Source organism: Belonocnema kinseyi, chromosome 1 (genome assembly GCF_010883055.1).
Source record: "Belonocnema kinseyi isolate 2016_QV_RU_SX_M_011 chromosome 1, B_treatae_v1, whole genome shotgun sequence".
Taxonomy (NCBI): domain Eukaryota; kingdom Metazoa; phylum Arthropoda; class Insecta; order Hymenoptera; family Cynipidae; genus Belonocnema; species Belonocnema kinseyi.
In genome coordinates, this window is record NC_046657.1 from 159,897,924 (window position 1) to 159,912,193 (window position 14,270).

The 14,270-nt window shown below is 31.2% G+C and overlaps 1 protein-coding gene across 2 annotated transcripts in view; it reads right to left on the minus strand.

Annotated features, from left to right (window-relative positions):
• LOC117169335 (ATP-binding cassette sub-family G member 1) overlaps positions 1-14,270 on the minus strand; it is an 80,194-nt gene that overhangs the window by 7,203 nt on the left and 58,721 nt on the right. Inside the window, exons 1-2 of one of the 2 annotated variants that reach the window (XM_033355681.1) lie at positions 13,070-13,169; positions 2,273-4,311 (exon numbers count right to left, since the gene is read on the minus strand). In XM_033355681.1, the coding sequence (XP_033211572.1) occupies positions 2,283-4,079 (1,797 nt within the window). In that variant the 5' untranslated portion in view covers positions 4,080-4,311; positions 13,070-13,169 and the 3' untranslated portion in view covers positions 2,273-2,282. Of the gene's footprint in view, positions 1-2,272; positions 4,312-13,069; positions 13,170-14,270 lie in introns of those variants that run through there. The other variant, XM_033355674.1, reaches the window with a different exon arrangement.

The window sequence follows — 14,270 nt, forward strand, 5'->3', positions numbered from 1 at the left end:
TTGGGGGGGGGGGGGGGTGAAATGTGCATAATTGATAGTTATGTGACAGTTAATCCGGGTATTATTGAATTTTTTAACTAATAAACGTAAATTTTTAACCAAAAATGGAATATTTCAACTTTTAATTGAAAATTTCTTATTCAGTTATTGAAATTCCAAGACAAAATGACGGATTTTCTATACAAAATAGTTGAATTATCAAAGAGAAAATATGCAATTTTTTTAAAAAACTTCATTTTATACACTTAATTTTATACACTTAATTTTATACCAAAAAAGCGAGTTTCCAACAAAATACAAGAACTCTAAACCCAAAAGTTGAAACCATATTGAAGAATTCTCAATCAAAAAGTTGAATTTTTAAACAAAAAGATTAATTTACAACCAAAAAAGACGAATTTTCAATGAAATCCAAGAATACTCAATTAAGAAGTTGAATTTTCAAGAAAGAAAAAGTGTTTTGTTTTAATTTTTAAGACTGTCGTTCAACTTTTAAACCTAGATGTTAAATTTTTAACATTGAAAATGAATTTTCAAACAGAAAGATTAATTTTCTACCGAAAAAAGTATTCTCAAGAAAATTTAAGAATTCTGAACAAAAAAAAAGAAGAAGAATTTTAATTAACGTTCAAGAGTTCTCAACCATAAAGTTGAAGTTTCAACTAATAACGATGAATTTGTAAACAAAAATATTAATTTTTTACCAAAAAAGACGAATTTTCAATAGAATTCAAGAATTCTTAATCAAAGAGATGAATTTCTGAAAATGAATAATTTTTTTTTAATTTTTAAGAAATTAGTTCAACTTTAAAACCTAATTATTAAATTTTTAACAAAAAAAAGTGATTTCTTACCAAAAAACACGAATTTTTAACCAAATTCAAGAATTCTCAACCAGAAAGCTGAATTTTAAACTAAAAATGATAATTTTTTAAACAAAAAGAATGATTTACTACAAAAAAAAATTTTCAATAAAATTCAAGAATTCTCAATCAAAAAGTTGAATTTATAAGAAAAAATAAAGTTTTTTTTAAATTTTTAAGAAACTAGTTCAAATTTAAAACCTAGTTGTTACATTTTTAACAAAATTCAAGAATTCTCAACTGGAAAGTTAAATTTTTAACTAAAAAAGATGAATTTATAAACAAAGATTAATTTACCATCAAAAGAGACGAATTTTCAATAAAATACAAGCATTCTTAACGAAAAAGTAGAATTTCTAAGAAATAAAGTATTTATTTTTTATTTTTATGAAAGTAATTCAACTTGAAAATCTAGTCGTTAAATTTTTAATTAAAAAGAATAACTGAAAAAGATGAATTTTTAAACAAAAATATTAATTTACTACCAATAAAGATGATTTTTCAATAAGATTCAAGAATTCTAAAATAAAAAGGTGCATTTTCACGAAAAAAGGAATAAAATTTCATTTTAATTTTTAAGAAAATAGTTCTGCTTTAAAATCTAGCTATTAAAATTTTAAATAAAAAGATCAATTTTCTTCCGAAAAAAAGTATTTTTAAAAAAATCAAGAAATCTGCACCAAAAAGTTGAATTTTTAAACTAAAAAACAAGTTTTTTTAAACAAAAAGATTAATTTACTACAAAAAGTTTAATTTTTTATCAAAATTCAAAAGTCTCTACCAACAAGTTACAGTTCCAACTAAAGAACATGAATTTTTCAACAAAAATATTAATTTACTACCAAAAAAAGAATTTTTAAACAAAAAGATTAATTTTCTACCAAAAACACGATCTGGAAGTGTACTAAAAACATTACCATGTGTACTTTTAGAAAAATGTCTCTAAATTCTAAAAGGTCACTAAGGGGCCGTCCTTAAATTACGTGACGCATTATCGGCCGTCTCCAAACCCCTCTACTCTCTTTAATAATGAATCTGTAACATATTTACACAGTGTCGCCCCCCCCCTGAGCTGTTACGTAATTTAAGTACAGTCCCTAAAGTAATATACATGTAGAGTTATCTTAACCCCCCCCCCCGTAATCAACCTAAGGCTTATGGACCCCCCCCCCCCCAATGGTAACACAGTTCGTGGGCGATACCTAAGAATTCAAATTTGGCAAGTCTCATAAAGTCATTCTAGTTTATTCCAAACAAAGATTGTGGGCAGATGTCCGTATTATCAATGCAATCTTGTTTATTTATAAGAATCCTAAAATAAAGTGTTTTATCGAAAAAAAAAATGAAATTCGGCATCAAACATTTGGTTCTAAAAACAGTACTAGATTGGACTAGTAAACTTAAATTACCTGAATGTTTTCAAAATCTGTTGAGCTTTCTCTTGAGGGTACAGTAAGCAATAGACTGAAGAACGACAGTGTTGATCGTCAACATAGCCATATCGAACCAAAAACCGTCTCCTTTCATTCCCAGTTCATTAATTAGCGTCTGAGGAATCCTGTAGTGGCAATATGTATCTGGACAAAACATAGTCTCCCTTCCATATCCATAAAGTGCAGAGACCATTGCTTCCATCGAATACCTCAAATAACTCAAGTAGCTCACCATGTACCAAAATGGAGTCATATGAGTATATAAAACCAAAAATCCAGCAAAAATCAGCATTGCACAAACTGAAATCGCTCCCAAGAATGTTCCATTAACTGGATTTACTGTCGTTCCCAAAACAAGTCCAAAACTCTCAGCAATAAGAGTCGTCAAAATAGCACTACTAGCAAACATCAAGAATCTGAACCACTCCATGGGTTGGCTGCTCAAATAATAGGAAATAGATGAATACACTATTGCAAAGACCATCTGGACTGGTGTATTGGTGATGATAAAAGCTGCATAGTAGGTCCTCAGTTTGTACCAATTATTAAAATGTTCCTTCCTCAGAACAGGAAGCTCTGAGGGAAACTTGAGAACTGCTGGCATCATGCTAGTGTAGCAAAGATAAACTGAAGTTGCAATTAGGAATCCAATATTGCTAATAGTTTTGGATCCATCCGACCCAGAATCAGTGAAAAGGGCACCCAAAAGTGCACCAACTAAAAAGTGAAGCAGAAGTTTCAGATGAGTGACGGTCCAATCCCTATAAAGCTGAATAGTACATCTTCTTACAAGGACCAAGAATTTGGTGAACTCTGATGGAGAAGTAATGAGAACAGTTGTCTTTCCTTCTTGACTGTGTGTCCTGCTGATCCCGTTAAATTTATCACTTTTGAGAGGACCTGAAGACCTCCAGGAGGAGTCTTCTGATGCCGCTGAAAGGTGATGGCTGAAATCACCGTGTTCCCCAGAAACTACTTCAATCGCATAGTCTGCCGGGTTGTGGTATTGTGGACAATGTAGACCCAACGTTCCGAAATACGAAACTGTGTTGAAAGCAGCACCTTGGTACATACAACGACCATCTGCTAACATGTAGACATGGTCGAACATGTCATAGATTGCAGCACTGGGTTGGTGGATTGTACAAACAATTGTTCTGCCTGACCTTGCCAAGCTTTTCAACATGAAGACACATTGTATTGATGACAGGGAGTCCAACCCTGTTGTTGGTTCATCTAGAAATACAACTGGAGGATTGTCAACCAACTCGAGGGCAATGCTGAGCCTTTTCCTTTGTCCTCCACTAAGCTTATCACATCTAGTATCCTTTGTCCTCAGCAAATCAAGTGTTTCGAGGACATCATCTATGACCATTTGTTTTCCCTTGGAGTTTAAACTGTGACCGAGTTTTAAATCTGCTGCCATTCTCATGACTTCGTTGACAGAGAAAAGGGGATTTAGTTGGTCATCTTGTAGGATGTAACAAGCCTGTTTTTTGTAGACGTTCCAAGATTTTTCGACCTTTCCGTGGATGTAGGAGACTTTCCCTTTAACGTTTTTCCTCTCGAGACCTGTTAGGATATTGAGAAGGGATGATTTGCCTGACCCTGAGGGACCCATGATTGCTGATAATTCTCCTGATTTAAAGGATCCACTAATTTCTTTAAGGATCTGCTTTTTCGGCCCTCGAAATCCAACCTGGACCGTGTAGTCGAGATCTTTGAATTCTATGTCAATCGATTGGGATTTTGGAACGCTAAGAAGAACTGATCGCTGATACATTTTTTTGAGAACGGATGAACCTTACTGTCAAACCAAGTCCCAGTACAACTAGTAGAAGCCAACCACTGAAGGAGTTTTGATTTATCTTTTTAGTCAAAATATTGAGGTCACGTTTATTTTTACTGCAGGTATCCTTATTGATTAAGTGGTCCAATTAATGATTGATGATTTGCAGACAGCCATACTTCAGTTTTTTCAGTTCATTTCGCAACCTTCGACTCTGAGCCTGGAACTGAAAAGAGTGTTTTTATTAGATTAAGTTAAATTATATTGCTTTTACATTACAGTTGCAAATGCTAATAATTAATTTAGTAACAATAAATCATTTAATATTTTACTATTTTATTTTTTAGTCCCGTTTCTAGTCAATTCTGATGATGAGGGGTAAAATTATTTTTAATGTGTAATTGAGATTTCAAAAATCTAAAATGTATCACTATTATTTTCAGATGTGCTTGTTCTTTATACAAATTTAATATTTGACAATAAAAAAGTAAAAAGTAAATAAAATCAAGTTAGCAATAAGAGGAAAAGATTCACAAATAACAAGTTTTCAAAAGAAAGAAGATCCGTTAGAAAAAAAGAGCAATCGCTGAAAACTTTTTCGCATAAACACAAATTTATCGCATGTGTGCTAAGTATTTGCAAACACAGCAATAGTCGGGTCAGAAAAATGAGGTCAATCCGGTAATGCTTGAAAGCTAAAATTTTTCTCTTAAGTACAGTTAAACACGGATATAACGCCCTCGGATATATCGCTTCGGAGAATTGACGCCTCGCCACAGGTAGTAGTAAAAAGAGCTTCTGGGAGTTGCCGTGTTCACTCAGGCGTGAGCAAACAAAAGCATTTACATCCGGAGCGGCACTCTCTTTGGTTTGTTCCCCACCACTTCCAGCCCCAAAACCGCCATAGTCTCCGAGTTTCGCTGTACTTAATTTGAGATTTTTTTTTTGTAAACGCACAATATCATATGTTAATGGATTGTTACTTTCCCGTGCATTAACAAGTAAAAAGTGTTCTTGTCAAAATGCAAGTAGGTAAAATTCGGCGTAAAATAAAAAAAATTGTCTATCACCAATAGCCCATAAATTATGGTCTTTAAAAAACCCCCACTTTTTTTTGTATCAAAAGCCACATGTTATTCTTAAAAATAAACCGTGTACCGTTTTTAATCAATGAATAAACAATTGTTCAAACGAATGTGAGCGGGCACATTTAACCTGTCGACAAATGTAATTTGGCAATTGTGAATTCTCTTTTGTTAAAGCTCCTTCGGCTTTAACGAATTTATTTTATATTATCCTCAATTATATTACATTATATGTATACTATATTAATTTCTGTAGTTCCGTCCGAAACTGTTTATTCAGATATTGTAAAATAAAGTAGAAATTTTATTTTCCACCATTACTTTAATATTTGTTCCTTATGTTGCATTAGTCTTTATTCTTTTTTTAATTAAAAAAGGGCGCGTCTTATCAAAAAATCGTCGAAGAAAATTTGTAGATTTAGTTGAGGCGAACAATTTTAGTATTAAACATTTTATTGCTCATTGTGTCGTTTTTTTCAAAAATTTCATTTGTTTAGATTCAATTTTATTGAATTTCAAAATAAAAACAAAAAATACGCGTCCTAGAGTAAAGTCATCAAAAGCGAATTCGTACATACAACTTAGGCTAACAATATTGTTCCTCAAAATTTTAGTGTATCTTCTGCCGTTTTCGCGTAAATATACTGCAATCAATAAAAAAAAATGTGGCTAACGGAAAAACTCACCGAACCGGAGGAAAATATTAAAACGGGTTCTTTCGAGGAAGAAGTCTAACGTTCGTTTTGCGTAAAGGCCCAAAGCAACTTGCAAGATTTGCGATTTAATATAAACTGAAACTTGAATATGGTCATCTTAAATTTAAGTCGTAATGTAAAAATGTAGAATCTTTCAAAACCAGGTCTACAAATAATGGCTTTTAATGGGGGAGTGAACCAGAGTGCGCGATCTGTTTGGGTCCAAGTTCTGCGAAAATTGAAATTTAATACATGAATAATAGCTTTTTTTATACAAATTATTAACAAAAGTTTATAGTTCATTCGTGAAATAGAGTCAAAGGGTTAGTTATTCAGTTTGAAAAGAAAAAATGTAATATTTCAGGTAAGTTTTTCTTGCATAGTTCTAGATTTCACAAACATAACATTATTGTTTTATTTTCGTATCAAAAGCTGATCTTTTTAATTAAAAAAATTACAAGCTTTGTTAAAAATTCGTCCTTTTTGGTTAAAAGCAATAGCTTTTAATTAAAAATTCTATTTATTGAAACAACTATTACATTTTACGTTGTTTCTTGATTCATATATTTGAATGAAAATTCGTCTCTTTTGGTTGAAAATTAATATTTTTGGTTTTAAAATCATTTCTAGGTTGAAATTTGAACACATTTGTTTTTTAAATTCGTTTTTCTATTGTTGGAAATTGATCGCTTTAGTTTAAAATGCAACTATGTGTTTGAAAATTGATTTTTGGTTAGAAAATTATTTTTCTTGAATGCAAATTCAAGTATTGTGGTCGAAAATTCATTTCATCGGTTAAAAATTTAACTAATTTGTTAAAAATATATTCTTTGTTAAAGATGAATTTTTAATTGAAAACTTGACTTTTTGGCATAGAAAATTTATCTTATTGTTTGAAAGTACATATTTTTTGTTGGAAAGTTTATTATTTTTAATTGAAAATTTAAATATTTTGTTCCAGCTTTCTTTTTTTGGTTTAAAATTATTTTTTAAACTAAAAACTGAACTATTTAAGTTTTTTACAAATTTTTTTAGTAGCAAATTCATTTATTTCGATGAAAATTCAACTACATTATGGAATTATTTTTTTTTTAAATTGAAAATTAATTTCCGATTTTAAAAATGTAGTATTTCATTGAACATTTGTCTCTTCTGTTTAAATTAAACTATTTTTTATTTAATATTAAAATCTTTTTTGTTTGGTATATCCAATATTCAATTTTTCATTGAAAATTAATATTTTTTGGTTCAAAGTTATACTACTTTGTTATACAGTAATATGTTTTGTTGAAGATTCATTACACTAGTTGAAAATTCAGTTCAAAATCTTTCGAAACTTTTCGAATAAAGTATACTAAAATCCATTTTAATTATTTGTTCAATAATATAAATAAAATATTTATAAACATATAGATTTTTCACCAATTTTGACCTTTTTTTAAAGAGAGGTTCACTCTTAAAAAAAAAACAGATCCAAACTGAAAAAAATATTTTAAAAAATTTTGTTAAAAATTCCTTTTCTATTAGCAGAAAATTTTCATTTTTTTGTCAGAACTTTAAAACGGAGAATGTTATTAAAACACGTAATTTGAATTTTTTTAATAGACAATAGTGTCATGTTTGTAAACTACAGAACTACGCAAGAAAAGGTGACCAGTAATTAAAATATTAATTTTTTTCTTCAAAATGAATGACATAATCTTTTACTTTATTTTGCAGAAGAGCTATAAACTTTTAATAATCATTTGTATAACAAAGGATATTTTTGAATTATTACATTTACATTTCCGCAGAACTCGTACCCGAACAGATTGCGCACTCTGGCGACTGGTTATTTAAGCTATAGGGCCTCCCATTAGGGTCTCCAGAGCCTTTCATGAACACCTCCAGAGCTTCCAGAACCTTAGAGAACCAGAATCAAAATCAGAACCACAGCTCCAGAAATGATCTCCAGGGGCACAAAGGCCTCCCAGAACTCCCACGAGGGCCTCCCGCGTGAGCATTATGAGCCTCTCATGAGGGTCTCCAGACCCTCCATTGGAGGGTCTGGAGGCCTCCAGCGAGAGCCTCCAAAATCTTCAAGAACCAGAATCAAAATCAGAACCATAGCTGTCATTTTGGGCCTCCCGCGAGAGCCTTAAGAATTTCCCATTAGGATCTTCAGAGCCTTTCACGGAGGTCTCCAGACCCTCCAGGGACAGCCTCCAGAATCTTCAAGAACCAGAATCAAAACCAGAACTATAGCTCCCACGATGATCTTCAGAGCCACAAAAGCCCTCCAGAGCTCCCGCGAGAGCCTTAAAAATCTCCTATGAGGGTCTCCAGTGCCTCTATCAGGATCTCAAGACCCTCCCGTGATAGCCTCCAAAACCTTTAAGAACCAGAATCAAACCCAGAACCATAGCTCCCACGTTGATCTCCAGAACCACGAAAGCTCTTAAAAAATTACATGATGGCTTCTCTGAGAGAGCCTTAAGAATCTCCCATGAGGGTCTTCAGAGATTATATGAGGAAGTCTAGAGCCTATCGCGAGAGCCTGCACAAACTTCAAGAACCAGAATCAAAACCAGAAGTTTCTCCTGCGAGAGCGTGAAGAACCTCCCACGAGGGTCTCCAGAGCATTCCACGAAGCTCTCTAGAGCCTCTATGAAGACCTCCAAGGCCTTCCGTGAAAGCCACCAGAACCTTCAAGAACCAGAATCTAACCCCGAACCATAGCTCCCACGATGGTCTGCAGAGCTACGAAGCCCTCCAGAACTCACAAGAGGGCCGATTGATTTGCATAATAATGCGGAATCTCCACATGTGAGTACCCGTGTACTGCGCCTTTCCGCTTCAAACAAGAGCCCCAACCATCACTCGCCCCTTGAGTTGAGAAACTGCGTGTGCTAGCTGTTTTAGGAATTACTACATCAAGAGTCGGGTGTATTTATCTGAATTATTATTGGTGTTATTTATTGATTTTAAATCGACCCGCGCTTTTTAGCTACATTTGCAGTTAAAAAAGTTGCTTACAAAAGGCGCATCGATACAAGGCTGGACATAGAGTTCTTAAATTTCCCAGAATTTAAGTTCTGGTCATATAACCGAGTTATATAGCCTTAAATAATAACATTAATAAATACCAAGTGCTACTTATTTTTTAAACAGTCAGGTTTATATATATAAAGTGTAAAACATTTCATCCTGCTATTTATTCATTAAACTATTATTTTAATCTTAGCTTTACGCTAAAAAATTTATTTTATTTCTAAATTTTAACTAAATCTTTTTCTTTTAATCACATGCTTAAAAGGTGATGCACGTTCTGTGCACACTTAACAAAAATAAGATTTTAAATACATATTTTATGATAAAATATTTGGTTTATAACAACTAAAAATTGTCACAGGTTTAGCAGGTTCAGCACTAACATAATCTATAATATGCATTCAGATTCATCTGGCACGATTAATAGCCATACTTTCTTGGCAAGTGTTTTCCATTTCAAATACCGGAGCTGATGCTTATTATATACTTAGAATATGTTTTCAAGATTGCAAAATCGTACCAAGTTGACGAAAAAATGCAATTTTTTATTGATTAAAATAAATTTTTAAATTCTCATAAATTCTCAGAGAATTTATTTCTTAGTTATATCCTCGATAATATTCTCGTTACCGTTCTCAAAGTAATATAACCGGCTCAGAACTCTAGCTGGGGCAGTCATTTAACGTCGCTTGGTACAGAGAACCTGCTAACTCGTGATAGAAGCCCCACAACTCGGCAATAAGAGTTGAATTCAGAAAAATTAAATTCGAAAAATATTCAAATTATATTTATTTACATTTTAATAATTTATTTAAATGTCTTAAAAATGCACCGAAGAAATCTGTTTAAATGTTTGAATTAAAATAATTTTAACTCTAGAGAGACGGAGTTGAATTGATTTAAATTTTCAAAACTTAAATTCCACATGAAGGAATTAAAACAATTTATTACACATACTTTGTAAACTGATTAGAAGAAATTAAATAATTTCAAATTATGAACACTTGGGGAGTAGAATAGATATCTCTGTGTGTTTGTCTGTCGGTACAATTAGAAGGAATTAAAACACGTTCTCTTTTGGGGAATAGGAACCTGTGTGGCGGCCGTTAGGGAAATAGAAATAAATTAGTTTTTGAGATATCCTATTCTTATAATAACATTTTAGACAAATGAAAAAATCGCGCATTCAAAATAATAGAATAATCTACACTTTTACGCTGAAATATGAAAATATTAATTTTTCTCTATTCAACGCTTATTACCGGGAAGGCTTGAAATCCGGGAACATATACGTTTCAAGGCCGTGGAAATAGGTGGAAGCTTATTGAATATCTAAATTGTTTCCTAAACACATTAATTTCAAAAGCGCAGGTCAAAATATAAATAAAATATTAATCTCATGAATATAAGGCCCAAAAATAATGCCCCAAACTTTCACAAACAAAATGTAATTCCCAATCCGTAAGACCTAAAACCAAAGCATAAAGCGTCAAGGTCAAAGTCGTAACCTCAGAAAATCATTAGGTTTTAAAATATAGGACCCAAAAATATAAAGTCAAAAATCATGAGGCCCAAATGCAAAAGGTCCAAAGAATTAAATTAAATTCATCTCACAAAATAAACCTTATACATATTTTAATTATTATTTATTAATATTTTAATAAGAAAATGGGAGATTCCTAGATAATCGATTTAATTAGCATTTTGTAATAATATCAAGTGTAAGAAAATAAATCAAAAATAAAAATTGTACCAAAATTGTCGATACAATTTTAGGCTTATTTCCTTATTTGAAAATCTAATTAATTACTCGTAATATTCGTATTTGAATGCATTGACTTGCACTATGAACCATCTAATATATTTTAATTAAATATTCATGTTTCAAGGTACAAGGATGCCCCTTTTTTCTATAACATTTTTTACCTTAAATGTCGTCCGGACATCTACTGATGTTATCATAGTTCAAACTTCAAACTATGTAATAAATTTAAACTATGTTAACATGCATTCAAAACCACATTCATTTTTAAGATTTAATATTCTGTGCACGGTGGGACTAATTTTCTCTGATCGAGATTAGTTTCTTGGCTTCGTATTTGAATACCGAAGTCAGGTTTTAAAAGTGTTATTTTTTGTGAGTGAAAAATCGGTATTTTTAACGCCAATTTTCGAATTATCATATCTTTAAAAAATGTATTACATAACAATTTTTTGAAATGCTTGAAAAATGAAAATTATTGATTTCATTTCACAAACTATTTTTCGTTGACGATTTTTTAAAACTTTTTGATTCAAACCAAAGTGTTTTGGTTGAAAATTCATCTTTTCCACTGAAAATTTAACTGTTATATTTTTGGTTTAAAATTGAGAATTCATCTTTTTTGTAGAAAATGAAAATACTGTATTGAAAGTTGTACTACTTTATTAAACATACGTTTAATTTGAAAATTCATATATTTTTTGGGGAATTTTTCTTTTTTAATAGAAAATTAATATTCTTGGTTAAAAATTTTAATATTGCAATCGAAACTATTCTATTTTTGGCTGTAAATTGAATGTTTTAGTTTAAAATTCAACTATCTATTTAAAAATTTACATTCTAGTATAAAATTTATATATTCCGATAAAAAATTTAACTGTTTTCTATAGAATTTGTCTTTTTAGTTTTAAAAGTTGAACTTTGATCTTTTTTGTTAAAAATTCATTTATCTGTTGAAGATTCATCACATCCGTTGAAAATTCCTCTCTTTAGTTGGAAATGTATCTCTTTTTTGAAAATTCCACCTGGTAGACAATGCAACTGTTTTGATAAAAATATGTCCCTTTTGCTTGAAAGTTCACTTATTTAGTAGCAAATGCAACTGTTTCGAAGATAATACAATTTTTTAGTTTAAAATTTAAACATTTGGCTTAAAATTCATCGTTTTAGGTTTCAATTTTAACTAGGTGGGTAAAAATGCAAGTACAGTGAAACCCTTAAATAGCCTTCCCTTCTATAGTCCTTCCGAGAATTGACACCGCGCCACAGGTGGGCGTAATTGGAGCTGCGCGGGGTCTGCGGTTGTCACTCAGGGGTAAAAAAAACAAAAGCGGAGCGGGCTATTATGAGTTAGTTCCCACCCACCGTCAGCCCCAAAATCGACGCTATAGAAGTGTTTCACTGTATTTTCTCAAAAATTCATCTCTTTTGTTTTAAAATTCAACTGCTTTGTTGAAAATTTAGCTGTCTTCTAAAAGTTTTAGTTGAAGTTATTTCTTTTTTGTTGGAAAATTCGACTAACTGGTTGAAAATTTGTCTTTGTAAGTTGAAAATCAAATTACTGGTGAAAAATTCATTTCTTTTGCATGATGAAAATTTCTCTTTTCAGTTTTAAATGCTACTGCTTGGTTAAAAATTAATTTTGTTGTTGTTGAAAAATTCAACTATTTTGTTGAGAAATTACCTTTCTCATTTAAAAATTGATATTTTTCTTTTTCAACTTGAAATCTTAAGCATTCAAATAAAATCTAAATTTACAATGGAATTGAATTGAATCTGATATTTAAATGCAAACTAAAATTTAAAAAACTACTGTTTTTAAAATAAAGTAGGTAACAATGTAAAGTTTAAAAATGTAATTATGTTATCGCAGATACATTATATTGGTATTTAGCGATAAACACGCGACACTGATAGGCAATCTATATACAATATAACAATTAGTCATGAACTTGCATGACACGTTTTTTTTTTTAATCGCACAGAAGGACGCTGTTATTAGGCTATAAATTTATCGTTTTCATGAAGTAAAACTTTTATTTGTCATTAATTATTCGATGACGAGAAAAAATATTCGATTACATGAAGAATGGTTCGGTTGCACTATTTTCTATATTATAATATTTATTTTTACATTAAGGCAATATCTTCAAATGAAATAGTTGAATTTTCAAAAAAGAAAAATAATAATTTGTACAAAAAAAGATAAATTGTTAAGGAAATCTAAAATAATTAAGTTGTGAGTTAAAAAAAAATTAATGTTCAACCAGAAAAGATGAATTTTCAACTAAAACAGATAATTTTTCAAAAAATAAATAAATTTTTAATATAGGAATAAAACGTGCTGCGGGGGTGCATGCAGTGGTCACTCATTCGTGACCAAGCAGGAGCTTTGCGGTAAGGCACTCTAACCTGACGGCCTAACTGTGTAAATGCTTCACGACTTTCCGACTGTTCACACGAAGCGGGAGACACTCGAATCAGCGCGACAAGAACTAAAGCCGAGCAGCAGTGGGGCTCCCCTACTGAAGCCCAATCTGTCCAGAACGTGAGATTTTTCGGCCCCCGCCACTTTCCCATCTGGGAGAAACTCATGCAAACGTAGTGTGTCGGTGAGTCGGCTCTGTTACATGCTGCGAAGACCAGCCTCGTGTAAAACCGAAAATGGACAAGCGCGAATCCGAGCTCTCCCGACGTAATAAATGACGATCTAGCTGCTACGGAATTTTATTCCGCTTTGAAAATCCCGAATTACTCTCAGAATGATTAGACTTATTGTGCAGAGGAAAATATCATTTACTGTATGTAAATATATATAGGAGACAAGACTTCAGGGCCTCATATAAATAAAAATAAATTTTTAACTGAATTTTTTTATGTATACTTAAGTTTGCAGTTGAAAAAATTAATTTTCAACCCGATAAAAAAACATGAATTTTCAAACAAGAAGAATAATTTACTACCGAATACGATGAATTTTCAACTAAAGAAATACATATTTAACCAAAAATAGGCTGGTTAAGTTTTTAAATAAAAAATTGATATTTTCAACTAAATGCTTAGATTTTTAACGAAAGAAATTAATTATCAAGAAAAAAAGATAAATTTTTAACCAAAAATGGAACAGTTAAATTTTCAGTTTAAAAAATTAATTTTGATTGAAAAAAAACAATCGAATCTACAACCGAATAGTGACATTTTTAATACAGAAATGAATTTACTTACAAACAGCCTAATATTCTTGCAAAAAGACGAATTTTTAGTTGAAAAAAAATTAATTATCAACCAAAAATGGCATAGTTACATTATCAATTGCAAAAGTTAATTGTAAACAACAGTAAAGTCAGTTTCTCAACAAATAAATTCAATTTCCATTAAAGAAATTAATTTTAACAAAAAAAGACAAAATAGAAAAAGCAGAATAGTTCAATATTCATTGAAAATTAATTTTTAACAAGAAACAGAAGAATTTTGAACAAAATTGGTCAAGATGGAACCATTTGCAACCATGAAGAAACGCGAATCAAAATTGAGAACCTACAGAAACCGGATGTGCGCATAGATTTCCAAAATAAGATAATCGAAAGCATAGATAGGGCAACATGGGAGGACC